Raw genomic sequence first — 19,045 nt, 5'->3', positions numbered from 1 at the left:
TCTGCTTTGTGAAACTAGAAAATGTAGAAGCAAGGAACTGCAGGGGCTAGTTTATAAAACAATACACAAAGTGCAGGAGTAACTCAGCAGGTAACACAGCATCTCTAAAAAACAAGGATAGATGATGATTTGGGTCATGACTCTTCGTCGGATTCAGAAGAAGGGTTCTAACCCAAAACATTATCTATCCATGTTCTGCAGAGATGCTGCCTGACCCGTTGAGTTACTCCAGCCCTTTGTCTCTTTGTTTTGGTGAAAGAGGAAATCTTTCCTCACACTGACATTGTTCTTCTGCAGAAATAGTTGCACTGAACTCAAATGTCCAATCTGTTCTTTCCTCTTTGATTCCATGTTCACAACCACAATCAGTTCTGTGCTGAATAGTAGAGGTCTTCAACCTAATTTTGTTTAAACCAAAATATATCTCAGAAGGTACAGTACATTCATCAACGTCTTGAGAAATATAAAGATTTTAAGCTGCTTGTAACTCCAATGTGTACTCAACAGTCAGGACTGCACAGAGCTGGCCAGGAGAGGCAGAGGAACGACTCCAGGATTGCTTACAGTCGGAAGACTGTACAATATTCGAAGACTTGGCAAATGGGCCTGATCACACACACCATGGTTTTGTTGTTTATTTTTATTTGTTGAACAGATTGTGTTTGTGTGGGTACTTCAAATCCATCCCCAATTATAGACAATAGACAATGGGTGCAGGAGTAGGCCATTGGGCCCTTCGAGCCAGCACCAGCATTGAATGTGATCATGGCTGATCATCCACAATCAGTGCCCCGTTCCTGCCTTCTCCCCATATAATAGATGGAGAATTATTCTCCAGCTTACTCACCACTGTTTCCAAAAACAGAGAGCATAAAACCAGTCACAGCCCAGAGTCCATGTAGACCATCAGATGCCAAATCTCATTTCATTCTCATACACTTTCATACACTAATCTCATTTCATTCTCCCTTTATTCCCACCAGCTACACTCGTATTCTGTGGTTTGCCTACATAATAGAAGCAATTAACCTAACACCACAGAGGTAGAAACAAGGAACTGCAGATGCTGGTTTACAAAAAAGATGCAAAGTGAGTATGGTAGCATTTCTGGAGAACATGGATAGGTGGCGTTTCAGGTCAGGTCCCTTCTTCAAATAACCTCCAGTTCCGTCACCAGACCTCCCAGTTTGGGCCCAATGAGGATTTCAGGTACCTACACTCTATCCACCACTGTTTCAAGAAGGGTCCTGATCTCAAACAAACATCACCTATCCATGTTCAGCAGAAATGCTGCCTGACCTGCTAAATTACTCCAGCACTTTATGTCTTTTTTTCAACCTAACAACGCAGATGTGTTTTGGACATGAGAAGAAACTGAAGTGCCCAGGGTAACTTCATATGGTCATAGTGAGAAGGTGCAAATTCCACATAGACAGCAGCCAGAGGTCAGGATTGAGCTGGAGCTGTGAGGCTCCAGTGGGTCAGTCAGTCACTGATATAGCCCAGTATGTCCCTTGTGTTGTCAGTGGTATTGATTGGAAACAATCATTGTTATTTCAAAATATCACCCCCTTTTTGGAATTTTATCAAAAATATTAATTCCCTTCCAAAACATTTGGCATTTTGTTAAAACCTATTTCACAGTTCCTCTGTTTTCTTTTGCCTAAATATACAAAATGACAGTAATATACAATATCAGCAAGTATGTTTATATTTATGGATTTATGTTATTACTAAACTATGAATTATTGTGTAACAGAGAGCTCTTGTACTGCACATTCCTGAGGAGTAAATAAAAGCTGTTTAGGACATTGATGTACGCTTAACTCTGTGAGCTCAATAGACGCTGAATGTCAGATGAGTCTGGTAATGCAGACAGAGTCTAGGCAATTCTCTGAATATGTTCTCTATTTTATTATGTTTATCCATATCTTTCCTCTATTTCAATATTTAATTATTTGGATTTTGAATTACGTGTTGAGGATTCTATTTCCAGCTTTCCGAGTCCGAGTCCGCACCGACCAGCGATCCCCGCACATTAACAATATTCTACGCACACCAGAGACAATTTACATTTAAACCAAGCCATTTAACCTACAAACTTGTACGTGTTTGGAGTGTGGGAGGAAACCAAAGATCTCGATGAAAACCCACCCAGTCACTGGGAGAACATAAGACTCCGTACAGACAAGCACCTGTAGTCAGGATCGAACCCGGGTCTCCGGCACTGCAAGCGCTGTAAGGCGTTGCACCACCGTGCCTCCCGTAAAAGTTTCATTATCTCATTACTAGCAGATCAATCAATGCATTTAGCTTATCTACATTTGCCCAATTTATTTTATAAGACAGCCTCGTAAGTTTCATCATTCTGTCACAAACTCTCTTTAATTTCTCCGTTTTCATGTAAGACACTCAGTTAAAACTTCAAATCACTGCTATCAAACTTGTGAATCCTGTATTGGCTTGGACATCTTTTCTGAAGCATCCAAAACTCACTTTGTTCTAAATGCAGCCTAAATAATGATGTGTGCAGGTTTAATGTTGCATCTTTGGTCTAGATGTTGATGTCTCCTTTTGTGAAACCTTGGACTCGAGATTTCCTTTTCTACAGATATCTAAACCAGTCCCCGTTTAAACAAAGTCAAAACAGCAGCTCTGTTGTTTCTAGATTTAATAATGTATATTTTCTCTGAAATATATCATTTCATATTTATCAAGGTTATATTTTATTTTACATTCATCTCTCTAAAGTTATAATATAGCTCGTCGGAGATATGAGGAGCATTAGATGACTTGGGGCCTGTAATCGCCAGAGTTTATAAGGATGAGGAGGGATCTCATTAAAACCTACTGGATAATGAAAGGCCTAAATGGAATGGATGTGGAGAGGATGTTGCCACTCATGAGAAAGTCCAGAACCAGAGGAACAGCCTCAGCATAAAATGATGTATCTTTAGAAAGGAGATGTGGAGTAATCTAGAATAATGACTAGAAATTTGTACTTAAAGATTCAATGAAATAATCAGAATGGCTTGACATATGTTTTGGTAAATTTCTCATCTATAATCCAAAATTGAGCTTTCCCCAGCATCAATTCTTTTCTAGCGAATGGAATGATTTACTCAGAATGAAACACAAAATCGCACCTAATAATAACTGAGGGCAGTACAGCAGCACCGACTCAGAGCACCAGAGACTCAGGTTGAAACCTGACCTAGGGTGCTGTATGTGTGCAGTTTATGTCTTCCCCTTCTGATGCTCTGTTAGCTACTGTCTATTGCTCCTGGTATGTAGATGAGCCATAGAATGTATTGGAGTTGATGATAATGTATGGAGAATAATGCAGGGTTAGTATAAACGGGTGGTTGATGGCTGGCGTGAACCCTGGGCTTAAACACTTGCTTTCATAGAAACATAGAAAATAGGTGCAGGAGGAGGCCATTCGGCCCTTCGAGCCAGCACCGCTCATTGTGATCATGGCTGATCGTCCCCAATCAATAACCCGTGCCTGCTGTATCTTTCTATGAGTCTATGATAATATCCTCACCCATCATCACCTACAGGCTGACCATTAAAAAAAACTGCTTAAAAACAGTTGGTCAGTGACGTGACTACATCACACTTCATGTATGCTAAAGACAATTGAGTTAGAAATAGATCTATCCATAAGACCTACTCCATTCTACATACACTCCAATAAAGATTAGAGATGTCATTTTAAACAGGGTAAATGACGTGTGCAAGATGTTTAACATAGTATTTGCTGATATTATATCAACTGCTATTGTTTTAATATGCACATCATCCAGCAAAGCATTCTGTTTGTAGACAAGGGATTTAGGCTGTTGTTACTGGTTGTAGCTGATAATCACTGTTTTCATGCGGATGTTATGGCTCTAGAGAGGTATTTGACCATGTGGAGCCAAAATTAATGAAAGGAAGCTTTGGCAAGTCTAGCATCTTGAGTCTGATATTCTGCTGCATGCATAATAAAATTATACAAGCCCATGCACACCAAGTGACCTATTAATAAGGACCTCCCATCATACCAAACCTTTTTATTGGCCTCACAGAAGCAGTGTTAACTATTTTCCGCAAGGAAATCTGGCAAAAGCAATTATTTCTCAGAGCCCCATAAATTTGTACGGAAGTTTTTGATCCCCGCAGGGAACAGCAGAAAGAATACACGTTATAGCCTGGTGGAGGTACAAGACAAAGAGAAGTCTCAGTTATTCAGCATTCCCCTTTAACCTTCTCCTGTCTCCCCTGAAGCCCCTCTCACACTAAATACTGACTGAAATTGAAAACAACATTGAGATGGAATTTCTAGAATGACAGATCTTATTACACTGAATATTCAGTATAACAAGAGCTTTTTTTGGTATGTTGCAACTGCAATGTTATTAGACAGAGGATCAGTTCCAAACACTCAACCAAGAATTCACATGGCCCCTAATTCACCTCCTGCTCAGCAAGAACGGGTGAAATATTTACACTTTAGTTCTTTGGGATCTAGACAATGATGGGGAGACGGCATTGATAGAGCCCTCTACTTACCCTGACACAGTCAGGAATATGCAACTGGGTCTCGACTCGAAACGTCACCCATTCCTTCTCTCCAGAGATGCTGCCTGTACCGCTGATTTACTCTAGCTTTTTGCATCTATCTTCAGCTTAAACCAGCATCTGCATTTCCTTGGTAGATACAAAATGCTGGAGTAACTCAGCGGGATGGGCATCATCTCTGGAGATAAGGTATGGGTGATATTTCGGGTCGAGACCCTTCTTCAGACAGCCATGTCTGCAGTTCCTTCCTACACAATATGGAGTTGGAGCCACACGCGTCAAGGAAGACAAACATTGCAAAGGATACCAGTGAATTAATTGGAATTTATCAGAGATTAAACATTTTAAGACAGTTTTCCAGTGATGGACAATTAAGAGCAATTTATTTAAATCACCTTCATAGTTTCTGACTGTGAGGTAGTCCTTCAGATGCTAGACCACCACATTAACCATTAGGTTACCACGCACACACACAGTGAGAAAGCATATTCATTTGGATCAAATACACATGTCCATAGATTCCAGTGCACCCAAAGGAGAAGGTCATCAGGAGTGGTGGAGCAGCATTTAGTGGTAGTGTGGCTTGATACAGGGGGATATTGGTAAAGGGTGATGCGGTTGATACTGGAGATGCTGGGAGAATGGAAATCAGGGTGATGTCAAGAGTCAAGAGTGTTTTATTGTCATATGTTCCAAAACGGAACAATTACATTCTTACTTGCAGCAGCACAGATATGTAAACAAAGTGCTCTGTAACAAGTTCAATATATATTATAAAACAGACAAGTACATAGGCAATATTAGTGTCTATTTTAGTGTCATTATTAGTGTCTAATACTAGTGTAAAAACAATGTCCCCAAGTGTATATAGTTTGGAGCCCATCTGGAGGTTGTAATAGTCTGATGGTTGTAGGGAAGCTGCTAATGAATGTGGACATGACAGTTTTCGTGGCAGCGACTCTTGTAAATCCCTTCGATGGTGGGGAGGTCAGAACCCGCGATGCACCGGGCAGTGTTCACCACTTTTTGCAATCTTCTTCATTCCTGGGCGTTCTAGTTGCCAAACGAGGCCATGACACAACCCGACAATATGCTCTCTACTGTACACCACGAAGTGGGTTGTTGGAGATGTTGGGAAACTGGAAATGGAGGGATGATGTGGGTTGATATTGGAGATATTGGGAATGGGAAAAGGACTCGATGGAGATGTGGATTTGGTGACGGGGTGATGATGGGGAATAGGAGACCAGCGCTTTGTGGAAGGGTGAAGGGCATGTAATGGTGATGTTGGAGCCAATTTAGTTTACTATAAAAAGATAATGTAGATATGAAGTAAGCAAATTGTCTGTTGAAGTTTATCACAAGACATTAGAGTACAACGGAAAACAGCTTTCCTGCAGTAGTCCACAGCTTTTGCATGGTACTACACTCTCCTGGGGTTGTGTAACGCCCCAGACTTGATTAGGGAGTCGCTAGGAGGCAATGATCATAATATGATAGAATTCAATGTGCAGTTTGAGAGGGAGAAGCTGGAATCAGATGTGTCAGTATTACTGTTGAGTAACGGTAACTACAAAAGCATGATGGAGAAGTTGATTGGAAATGGTCTCTAGCAGGAATGACAGTGGAGCAGCAATAGCAGGAGTTTCTAGGAGTAATTCAGAAGATGCAGGATCTATTCATCCCAAAGAGGAAGAAACATACTAAGGGAAGAATAAGTCTACCGTGTTTGACTAAGGAAGTCAAAGGCAGCATACAAGCAAAAGCAAAATGAAATATGAAGATAAGCTAGCCAATAACATAGAAGAGGATGCCAACGTTTTTTGAGATATAAAAGAGTTAAAGAGAAGCAAGAGTGAACATTAGACCACTGGAAAATGACATTGGAGAATTAGTAATAGGAAACAAAAAATTGGCGGATGAAATGAATACGTTTTTGCATCTGTCTTAACAGTGAATGTACATAAAACAGAAGTGAGTGCAGTCACTATTACTGAGGAGAAGGTGCTTGGGAAGCTGAAAGGTCTGAAGGTGGATGTCACCTGTACCTGATGGACTACACCCCAGGGTTCTGAAAGAGGTAGCTGTTGAGATTGTGGAGGCATTAGTAGTAATCTTTCAAGCATCACTAGAGTCAGGAATATACAGGGAAACATATGCTAGTTAGTCGCACTTCCATGGTGGGTAAAATTTAAGAGTCCATTATTAAGGATGAGGTTTTGGGGTACTTGAAAGCATATGATATAACAGGCCAAGTCAGCATGACTTTGTTAAAGGGAGATCTTGCCTGACAAATATGTTGTAATTCTTTCAGGAAGCAACAAGCAGGACAGGTTTTGGAAAGCCTTTGATATGGTGCCAAACATGAAGCTGATAAACAAGGTAGGAGCCCATGGTACTACAGGTAAGGTACTAGCATGAATGTGTGTTAATGATATTTTCTTTGAGCTAAAATTTCATAAATAGTTAAGTTAGGATGCATGTTTTGATATTATCATTTGAGATAATTTACCAAGTGGTAAATTGTAATAGATTTGTCATCCAAGGGCAATATTTTATTTCAAACGGGCAAAACCTGTTGCTCAGTTGGTCTAGTAAATAATATAATCAGACAGGGAGTTAAATTGCAGACAGACATAGACCCGCCAATTTCCCTCTCGGATAGTTCTGACTAGGATTATTCTCTCATTGGCCCCAATCTTTTCCCAATTCCCCATCCAAATGCCGTGGAGTTGGTTGAGTGACACGTATTAACGATGAAAAATCTTTAATAATTCACTAATTCCTCAGCAGGCAAGATGTGGACAATCACAAAGAAAGTTGTAGATGTCGCCCAGTTTATCACACACAACAGGCTTCCCACCATTGACTCCACCTACACCATGCTGCCTTGGAAAAGCAGCCAACATAATCAAAGATTTGTCCCACCCCAGTTATTCCTTCTTCTGCCTGCTTCCATTTGGCAGAAGTTACAGAAGCTTGAAAGTGCACAGTTCTAGACTCATGAACAGCTGCCCCTCTGTTATCAGGCTTCTGATCAGTCCTTCTATAAGTTAAGGTACTACCCCTCTACCTCTATCCCTTTGTGACATTGGACTTTGTCTATAGTACTGATGCACTACAATGCTGAGAACTATATTCTGGTCTCTGTTTCTTCCCCTTTGCTCTATCTATTTTACTTGAGTTTGATTCGATTATATTTATGTATAGTATATCTGATCTGTTTGGATAGGGTGCAAAACAAAGTTTTTCACTCTACTTTGGTACACATGCCAATAATGAAACTAAATCTAAACCCAAACCTAGATCAGATCAGCTGAGTCTGAAGAAGCTGCCTGTCAACCCCTCCCTCCCTCACCTGTATCAGCCATTTGCATGCGAGGCTTTGTCCTCTCCTCTTATCTTCCAGCTTTCTCTCACCCCCTCCTCCCTACTATCAGTCTGCAGAAGGATCCCGGCCCAAAACGTCACTATCCATGTTCTCCAGAGATGCTGCCTGACCCGCCGAGTCACTACAGCACTTTGTGTTTTGCAAACCAACATTTGCAACCAACATTTTTTCCACTTCCCAGATAGGCTATTGTGCTTTGTACCGGAAGAAAGTTGCACAACGATGCTGTGCTCCAGGGAGCACTCTGTCAATATTCACAAATCATTAGCACTACTTAAATGGGTGCAGTGGGGCTGATTGTGAAAATCATTTGAGATCATTTCTTTACTTACCGTTGGAGCAAGGCTTTCTCTGGACTGTGCAACTTCTGCTCTCGCTGACTGGGGGGCACGTCATGTCTTCTGACAAAGGCTTTTGGAGCACTTGTCTGGTCCTTGTTTTAGTGCCTCTTTTGAAACCACATAACTTCTCTCGCTTGGTACATGGACCCCAGGCACTCCACTCACTCAGTTCACAGTGAGCTGTCAAACATTAAGAAGTGAAGGTTACGATACATAAAAAAGCAAAATGTTATTGATAAAGGACTGGTCTAAGTATCAGAATAGCCATTTTCTACACAAGAGCATATCTGAAAACATTGCTAAATTTGTGGATTTTTAATAATCAAAAATTGTAACAAGGATGTTGCCAGGGCTCAAGGGCCTGAGCGATAGGGTGACGTTGAGCAAAAAGCATGAAGGGAATAGGTAAGATGATTGCAAAGAGTAGGGGAATTAAGAACCAGAGGACATGGGGTTAAATCGTAGGTAGACACAAAATGCTGTAGTAACTCAGCGAGAGAGGCTGCATCTCTGGAGAGAAGGAAATGGGTGGCGTTTCAGCTCGAGACCCTTCTTCAGACTGATTGTCAGGGGAGTGTGCGGGACAAAAATAGAATGTAGTTGGAGACAGTAAGACTGGTGGGAGAACTGGGAAGGGGGAGGGGATAGAGAGGGAAAGCGAGGGCTATCTGAAGTTAGAGAAGTCAATGTTCATACTGCTGGGGTGTAAACTACCCAAGCGAAATATGAAGGTTGACAAAAATGCTGAAAGAACTCAGCGGGTGAGGCAGCATCTATGGAGAGAGGAATAGGCGACGTTTCAAGTCGAGACCCGAAATATGACGTGCTGTTCCTCCAATTTGCGCTGGGCCTCACTCTGACAATGGAGGAGGCCCAGGATGGAAAGGTCAGATTGGGAATGGGAGGGGGAGTTGAAGTGCTGAGCAACCGGGAGATCAGGTAAGTTTAGACAGACTGGAGGTGTTCAGTGAAATGATTGCCGAGCCTGTGCTTGATCTCGCCGATGTAGAGAAGTTGACACCTGGATACAGTGGATGAGGTTGGAGGAGGTGCAAGTGAACCTCTGCCTCACCTGGAAAGACTGCTTGGGTCCTTGGATGGAGTCGAAGGGGGAGGTAAAAAGACAGGTGTTGCATCACCTGTGGTTGCTGGGGAAAGTATCTGGGGAGGCGGTGGATTGGGTGGGAAGGGACGAGTTGACCTGGGAGTTTTGGTGGGAACGATCTCTGCGGAAAGCAGAAAGGGGTGGAGATGGAAAGATGTGGCCAGTAGTGGGATCACGTTGGAGGTGGCGAAAATGTTGGAGGATTATATGCTGTAATTTGGACATAGGTTTAAAATGAGAGGGGAAAGACAAAGTAACCTGAGGGGCAACTTTATCACACAGACAGTGGTGAGTATGTGGAACGAGCTGCCAAAAGAGGTGGTTGAGGCGGGTACAATAACAAGATTTAAATAATACTTGGACGAGTTCATGGATAGGAAAGGTTTAGTGGGATATGGACCGAACACGGCCACAAACTGGGGCAGCATGGTCTGCATAGATGTTGGGCCCTGCTGTATTACTCTAACTATGAAAACAAACTGTGGTGCTCAATGATTAAGTAGTTTAGTTTAATTAAGTTTACAGATACAGTGTGGAAACAGGCCCTTCGGCCCATGTGTCTGCGCTGACCAGCGATCCCTGTAGATTAGCACTATCCAACACACTGGGGACAATTTACAATCTTTACCAAAGCCAATTAACCTACAAACCTGTATGTCTTTTGAGTGTGGGAGGAAACTGGAGCACCCAGTGAAAATACAGGCAGGACACGGGGAGAACATACAAACTCCATACAGACGGCATCCATAGTCAGGATCAAACCCGGGTCTCTGGTTCTGTAAGGCAGCAACTCTACGCCACCTAATCACCACCGCTGAATCAAGACACATTAGCATATACCATCTCGAGTAAAATTAGAGGGTGTAACATTTTTCCAATTCCAGATTTGAAATCAGTGGCATGTAGACATAGATTCTTTCCAGTTGCATAATGCTAATTAATTGTTTGGAATCTGTGATTCTGCAGTTTATTCAGGAAAGTGATTGCTATGTTTTAGAGGTTCTTCTGTTATATTATGAGGTTCACACAATCATAGAGTGATACAGTGTGGAAACAGGCCCTTCAGCCCAACTTGATCACACCAGCCAACAATGTCCCAGCTACACTAGTCCCACTTTCCTGTGCTTGGTCTGTAATCCTCCAAACTTGTCCTATCCATGTACCTGTCTAACTGTTTCTTAAACGATAGGGTAGTCCCAGCCTCAACAACCTCCTCTGGCAGCTTGTTCCATACATCCACCACCCTTGGTGTGAAAACGTTACCCCTCAGATTCCTATTAAATCTTTTCCCCTTCACCTTGAACCTACAGTGTGTCCTCTGGTCCTTGATTCCCCTACTCTGGGCAAAAGACGCTGTGCATCTACCCGATCTATTCCTCTCATGATTTTGTACACCTCTATAAGATCTCCCCTCACCCTCCGATGCTCCAAGGAATAGAGACCCAGCCTACTCAACCTCTCCCTATAGCTCACACACTCTAGTCCTGGCAACATCCTCGTAAATCTTTTCTGAACCCTTTCAAGCTTGACAATATCTTCTCTATAGCGTGGTGCCCAGAATTGAACACAATATTCTAAATGCTGTCTCACCAACGTCTTATACAACTGCAACATGACCTCGCAACTTCTATACTCAATACTCTGACTGATGAAGGTCAACGTGCCAAAAGTCTTTTTGACCACCTTGTCCACTTGCGACTCGACCTTCAAGGAACCATGCACCTGCACTCCTAGAGCCCTCTGCTCTACAACACTACCCAGAAGCCTACCATTAACTGTGTAGGTCCTGCCCTTGTTCGACATCCCAAAATGCAACACCTCACACTTCTCTGAATTAAATTCCATCAACCATTCCTCCGCCCACCTGGCCAATCGATCCAGATCCTGCTGCAATCTTTCACAACCATCTTCAATATCTGAAAACCACAAACCTGCTAATCTTTCTCTGTATGTTCTCACCCAAATCATTGATGTAGATGACAAACAGTAACGGGCCCAATACCAAACACTGAGGCACACCACTAGTCACAGGCATCCAGTCTGAGAAGCAACCTTCCACCATCACCTTCTGCTTCCTTCCATGGAGCCAATTTTCTATCCATTCAGCTATCTCACCTTTGATCCCATGCGATCTAACCTTCCAGAGCAGCCCACCTTGCGGAACCTTGTCGAATGCCTTACTGAAATCCACGTCCACAACATCTACAGCTCTGCCCTCATCAAACATTTTGGTCACATCTTCAAAAAAATCAATCAGATTTGTGAGACACTACCTCCCACATACAAAACCACGCTGATTATCTCTAATCAGCCCTTTCCCATCCAAATGCCTGTATAAACTATCCCTCAGAATCTCTTGCTCATCATCTTTAAACCAATTTAAATGTTGGGGTTGCTTTGGACAACTTCTAACGTCCACCTTTGGAACCGGACATTCCTGAGTCACACCTAACATTGTTCAAACAATCATTCAGCCCAATTTCAGTGTTACCATTCGGACATCTCCTATTCTCATCCCACTCTAAAATGCGGCTTCTGGGGTGGATTCCAAACCTGGTCCCACTTATTTGACGTCCAGGCCCAATATTCAGCAGAAGGTGTCAATGGAAGTAGAATCCACCAGTGCAGCACTTACCAGCGTGATTACACTCCATGGTGCCATTCGTGGCTGCAAACCCCTCTGGACAGCTGTCATAACACTTCCCTCTGTGCAGGTACAGCTTTTCTTTACATTTAGTACAAAAGTTCCTGCTAAAGCAGGCCTCACAGTTTTCAATTTTGCATTCTGCAAAGATAATGACAAGAACATTCTTAGCTGGTAGTTGGAGCTTCCATGTAATAAAAGGGACACAATCCAATGCAGACTTAACATTAACCAATATTCAATGTTTTTCGGGCATGATCACACAAACATTCTGACGTCTTTGATAAACAATGCTCTTTTGTTCATTCATTTGACAGTTTCTTTCAAAACTAACTTTGCAAGCATGGCTTGCCCTTGTGTGTTGGTAATGCAGTTATTTCACATACACAGCAAAATGCGGAAAGCTTGAAGTCACCATAAATCACATCCAACTCTTCTGCAGGTTATACCATTTTGCATCCTTCTCCAGTATAATCAGCAGTGAATCGAATGAACTGATTGTTGACATAGAGTAGGTTCGAGGATCCACAAATCTGTCTTCATCAATGGTGGTGACGGAGAATCAAAGTCAAATCCAGGGCAAGCTCTGAAGATCTGTCCTGGACCCAGCACATTGATGCAATCATTAAGAAAGCCCGTCAACACCGCTACTTCTTTAGAAGACTGCGGAGATTTCCTATGTCAATGGATACTCTCTTGAACTTCCATCGGTGTACAATGGAGAACATATAGATTGGTTGCATCACAGCCTGGTTCAGCAACTCAAAACGCCCAGAAACAAAAAAAGTTGCATTAGTGAGGTAGTGAACACTGCCCAGTCCATCATCATGACCTCCCCACCATGGAAGGGGTTGACAGGAGTGGCTGCCTCAAAAAGGCAGGCAGCATCATCAGAGACCCACACTACTCTGGCTACACACTCATTTCATCCCTGCCATTGGCAAGAAGGTACAGGAGCCTGAAAACTGTAATGTCCAGGTTCAGTAGCAGCTTCTTCCATACAACCATTAGGCTATTAAACACTACAACCTCCAAGTAAGCGTGCGTGCATGCGTGCGTTTGTGCGTGTCTCTGTTTTTTGTCCTGTTTACTGAATACTTTGATTATGTATCTGTTATGCTCCAGCATGTCAGGTAACATCTCCAAAGAAGGATGGATGATGGGGCAGGTCGGGTCCCGACCACTCAGATACCCCAGCACTCTGTGTCTATCTTTGGTATAAACCAGCATCTGCAGTTCCTTGTTTCTACATTGAAGAATATCATTTTCTGTTTTGGTTCATATGACAATAAAACATTCTTAACTCTTGACTGAGAAGTCCTTAGGGCATTTATGAATATTTTTGCCGCAGAGAAAATGAACATTCTATGCTTTGTCACATAAGTTGTTAATTATTATTTAATGGAGTAATTACATTGTAACATTTGTACAAGCTCCACAGTGGTTATTTTATTTATGTAGATTATTTCCTCGGAAAAATATTTAAAAGCATGATGAATTTTATTTATTATTTTTATATGGTTTGATTATAATATGTCAGCTTGTAACATATGTTTACATTCCAATTTCTATTTTACACTTTGTGAAACATTGAAAATTATTCCCTTTTGGTCCTGGTTACCTGGACACATATGACAACCAGCATTGTGAAAAGAAAACCCTGCTGCACAAATGGGCGGCACAGTTGCACAATGGTAGAGTTTCAGCCTTGCAGCATTTGTAGCGTCGGAGACCCCTGGTTCGATCCCGACTGTGGTTGCTGTCTGTACGGAGTTTGTACGTCTTCCCCGTGACCACATGGGTTTTCTCCGAGAACTTTGGTTTCCACCCAAACTCCAAAGACGTACAGGTTTGTAGGTAAAATTGGATTGGTACAAGTGTAAAATTGTCCTTAGTGTGTAGGACAATGTTAATATGCTGGTCAGTGTGGACTCGGTGGGCCGAAGTGGCTGATTCCACGCTGTATCTCCAAACTAAAAAACTAAACAATCTTTAAAAAGTAAAAGAGACTGTTCTTAATTTCTAAACCGGAAGACAGCATGGAAGAAGAGGTCAAACGTGGATAATTTCTTAACTTATGCTATTTGTTGAATTAGTGTCTGTCTTGCCACATAGTTGATGTGAGACAAATGGTGAAGCTAAGAGGGCTGCGGCAATTAAAAAAAAAATTACATTAACTCTTCTCTTTTCCCAGGTCAGTTTTCTTGTCCATCATGCTCACAGTAAAAGCTAAAACCAATGGACAAACACCAAGGATCTCTCTCATGTTCCAAATGTCATAATCCTCCACCCTTGTCCCTACATGTGCTTCACTAACTGTATGAAGCACTGAATTGTTGAATACTCCAGAAGGAAACAAGAAACAGCTTGACTTTAATACATACACGAGGAAAGCAGAATTATAATTGATGGCTTTAATACATAATACAATGAAGTATTTTCTGAATGTTCATTTTTCATTTTTTAATCACTCAGGATAAGTTCTGTTTGAATATCTGTTCAATTCCGGCTTCAGCAAATTTGCAGATGACACAAAGCTGGATGGCAGTGTGAACTGTGAGGAGGATGCTATGAGGATGCAGGGTGACTTGGACAGGTTGGGTGAGTGGGCAGATACATGGCAGATGCAGTTTAATGTGAATAAATGTGAGGTTATTCACTTTGATGGCAAGAACTGGAAGGAAGATCATTATCTGAATGGTATCAAATTAGGAAAATGGTAAGTACAATGAGATCTGGCTGTCCTTGTTCATCATTCACTGAAAGTAAGCATACAGGTATAGCAGGCAGTGAAGAAAGCTAATGGCATGCTGGCCTTCATAACCAGAGGAGTTGAGTATAGGAGCAAAGAGGTCCTTCTGCAGTTGTACAGAGCCCTAGTGAGACCACACCTGGAGTATTGTGTGCAGTTTTGGTCTCCTAATTTGAGGAAGGACATTCTTGCTATTGAGGGAGTGCAGCATAGGTTCACGAGGTTAATTCCTGGGATGGCGGGGCTGCCATGTGCTGAAAGAATGGAGCGACTGGGCTTGTATACACTGGAATTTAGAAGGATGAGAGGGAATCTTATTGAAACATATAAGATCGTTAAGGGTTTGGACTTGCTAGAGGCAGGAAACATGTTCCTGATGTTGGGGGAGTCTAGAACCAGGGGCCACAATTTAAGAATAAGGGGTAAGCCATTTAGAACGGAGATGAGTTAAATATTTTTCACCCAGAGTTGTGAATCTGTGGAATTCTCTGCCTCAGGCGGCACTGGAGGCCAATTCTCTGGATGCTTTCAAGACAGAGTTAGATAGATCTCTTAAAGATAGCGTAGTCAAGGCAATTGGGGAGAAGGCAGGAACGGGGTATTGATTGTGGATGATCAGCCATGATCACAGTGAACGACAGTGCTGGCTCGAAGGACCGAATGGCCTACTCCTGCACCTATTGTCTATTGTCTACTGTCAGCCAAAATCATTCTCTCTCAACCTGGGCAGCGGTAGAGTTGCTACCTTACAGTGCCAGGGTCCCAGGTTCGATCCTAACTACGGGTGCTATCTGTATGGAGTTTGTATGTTCTCCCTGTGACCACATGGGTTTTCTCCGGGGTGCTCCGGTTTCCTCCCACATTCCAAAGGCATGCAGGTTTGTAGGTTAATTAACTGCTGTAAATTGTCCCTGATGTGTAGGATAGAACGAATGTTGGGAGATCGCTGGTCGGCACGGACTTGGTAGGTCGATGGGCCTGTTTCTGTACTATATCTCTAAACTAAATTTATTAGCAGTATAGATTTTTCTCCACTTTTATAGCAGTATGCCAGGAAAGTGGAGAACTGAACTGAAGTGGAGACACCCGCCCTGTACGATGTATAACGTCATATAAGGTCACCATTATCCCAGTGCAGGACACAGACCATGTGATCTTGCTGGACATACACAAAGTCATCTTCAACTCACATCTCAAGTACTAATGTCTACCAGAAATATTTCACTCATTGGTCTAGATTGTTAAAGGTTACAGTTTTAGTGGTCAGCCCATTAGCTGCTAACACACCATTTGTCTCTCAGTGCCAATGGTATCAGAGTGAGATTGTTCTGCTGATCAGTCTTCAGATTCAGATTCAGATTCAATTTTAATTGTCATTGTCAGTGTACAGTACAGAGACAACGAAATGCAGTCTTGTCCCTCCACTGCACTCATTACTCGCCCATCTCTTCCCTGAACCACGCCCCACTACTGCCTCCACGTTCAGGTCGAAATTTAGCTTAAGCTTAAATTTATATACAAATTTAACGTCAATTACACCAAGCCTCCTTCCATAGAAATATGGTGAATCCTGGAATGTACCAGTAACATCACATCCAGAGGGTTAAAATATCCCTTCTTACCTAATATCATTCGTTACATTACATTTGCTTTTTCCCATTACTTTTGACAAGGATGCCTTTGTGTTGTTGTTTTTGAGGGTATATAGTAAATTAGACTGTTGAGGAAACACACACACACACAGAGCTTCACAGACGGCTCCAACAATCCCTGTTGAAGTTGACATCATCAGTGGATCTGTCACTCAAGGAACAAAATTATTTCCTTAAGTTTGAGTTTGAGTTTAGTTTATTGTCACGTGTACTGAGTTAGTGAAAGGATTTTGTTGCACGTTAACCAGTCAGTGGAGAGACTATACATGATTACAATCGAGCTATCCACAGTGTACAAACACATGATAAAGGGAACAGTGTTTGTATAGAAACATAGAAAATAGGTGCTGGAGTAGGCCATTCGGCCCTTCGATCCTGCACCGCCATTCAGTATGATCATGGCTGATCATCCATACCCTGCCTTCTCTCCATACCCCCTGATCCCTTTAGCCACATCTAACTCCCTCTTAAATATAGCCAATGAACTGGCCTCAACTACCTTCTGTGGCAGAGAATTCCACAGATTCACCACTCTCTGTGTGAAAAATGTTTTTCTCATCTCAGTCCTAAAAGACTTACCCCTTATCCTTAAACTTTAGTGCAAGATAAAGAAGGTAAAGTCTGATTAAAGATAGTCCAAGGGTTTCCAATGAGGTAGATGGAAGCTCGGGACTGCTCTCTACTTGTCCTTTCACTAAGTGATTAAAGGAGGATTATCATTTCATGACTAAAATCACTTCCAATTGTTGCAGAATTGTCACCCAGGTACAGAGATACAAACAAGGTACTATGACTGCTCAGAATCAGTTTTAGTTATCTAATTAATTACCGGGCCCGTCAGCCGCGCCTACGCAGTTGGGGGAGGGTTGCCGGCCCTGCCGCCATTTTCACTGACGTCACAACGGGGATCTCTGGCGTCACAACAGGGACCCGACGGGTCATCTAGTTACAGTTAAAGGCATTATTTATGCTGTTTCTTTCAATTGGACGATATGTTTATTGGTTTCTGGCTGTTGTGAAAAAAGGACAGTCCTGCCCTCCAACATAATTCCATTTTTATCACCCATCCTGGGTCCACATGTAGCAGGTTTCATAAAAAGCGGCATCCACATACAATACTTGAACTAAAAATGCTAATGGTGGGCTGCAGGTTTTGACTAAGAATGACGGTTTTCTTCTGAACTATAGAATGAACAGGGAAATGCTTGGATAAATGGATGTGGAGAGGCTGTTTCCACTCATGGAAGAGTCTAGGACCAGAGGCCACAACTTCAAATTAAAAGGAGATGAGGAGGAATTTCTTTAGTCAGAGGGTGGTGAATCTGTGGAATTCGTTGATACAGACTGCTGTGGAGGCCGTCAATTGATATTTTAAAGGCAGAGATAAATAAATACTTGATTAGTATCGGTGTCAGGAGTTATGGGAAGAAGGCAGGAGAATGGATAGAGAATACATGATAGATTAGCCATGAGTAAATGGTGGAGTAGACATGATGGGCCGAATGGACTAATTTTGTTCCTACAAATTATGATTTGATAAACATGAAGACAGAAGGTCTGAGCATACAGTGCATTCAGAAAGTAATCAGACCGCTTCACTTTTTCCACATTTTGTTACGTTACATCCCTATTCTAAAATGGATTAAATTAATTTTTTTAATCATCAATCTCCACGCCATATCCCATAATGAAAAAAGCAAAAACAGGTGTTTACAAATTTTTGCAAAGTAATTAAAAAAAAACTGAAATATCTAATTTACATAAATATTCAGACCCTTTATTCAGTACTTTGTTGAGGCACCTTTGGCAGCGATTACAGCCTCAAGTCTTCTTGGGTACGACACTACAAGCTTGGCACACCTGTATTTGAGTAATTTCTCCCATTCTTCTCTGCAGATCCTCTCAAGCTCTGTCAGGTTGGATGGAGAGCGTCGATGCACAGCTATTTTCAGGTCTCTCCAGAGATGTTCAATCAGGCTCTGGCTGGGCCACTCAAAGACATTCACAGACTTGTCACGAAGCCACTCCTGTGTTGTCTTGGCTATGTGCTTAGGGTTGCTGTCCTGTTGGAAGGTGAACCTCCGCCTCAGTCTGAGGTCCAGAACGCTCTCGAGCAGGTTTTCATCAAGGATCTCTCTGTACTTTGCTCCATTCATCTTTCCCTCGATCCTAGTCTCCCAGTTCCTGCCGCTGAAAAATATCCCCACAGCATGATGCTGCCACCACCATGCTTCATCGCAGGTATTGGATTGGCCAGGTGATAAGCGGTGCCTGGTTTCCTCCAGACGTGACACTTGGCATTCAGGCCAAAGAGTTCAATCTTGGTTTCATCAGACTAGAGAATCTTATTTCTCATGGACTGTGAGTTCTTTGGGTGCCTTTTGGCAAACTCCAATCGGGCTGTCATGTGCCTTTTACTGAGGAGTGGCTTCCGTCTGGCCACTCTACAATAAAGGCCTGATTGGTGGAGGGCTGCAGATATAGTTTTCCTTCTGGAATGTTCTCCCATCTCCACAGAGGAACTCAGGAGCTCTGTCAGAGTGACTATCGGGTTCTTGGTCACCTCCCTGGTGACTTAAGAATGACGGAGGCCA

General features: G+C 42.4%; 1 protein-coding gene across 1 annotated transcript in view; it reads right to left on the bottom strand.

The window, feature by feature from the left end:
• The window catches only part of rspo1 (R-spondin 1), a 282,583-nt gene that overhangs the window by 91,896 nt on the left and 171,642 nt on the right, over positions 1 to 19,045 (bottom strand). The window contains exons 4-5 of the mRNA XM_033045492.1: positions 12,039 to 12,188; positions 8,290 to 8,478 (exon numbers count right to left, since the gene is read on the bottom strand). Coding sequence (XP_032901383.1) covers positions 8,290 to 8,478; positions 12,039 to 12,188 — 339 coding nt within the window. The remainder of the gene's footprint in view (positions 1 to 8,289; positions 8,479 to 12,038; positions 12,189 to 19,045) is intronic.

This window comes from Amblyraja radiata, chromosome 27, assembly GCF_010909765.2.
Source record: "Amblyraja radiata isolate CabotCenter1 chromosome 27, sAmbRad1.1.pri, whole genome shotgun sequence".
Classification (NCBI taxonomy): Eukaryota; Metazoa; Chordata; class Chondrichthyes; order Rajiformes; family Rajidae; genus Amblyraja; species Amblyraja radiata.
This window is presented reverse-complemented; position numbering and strand designations above follow the sequence as displayed.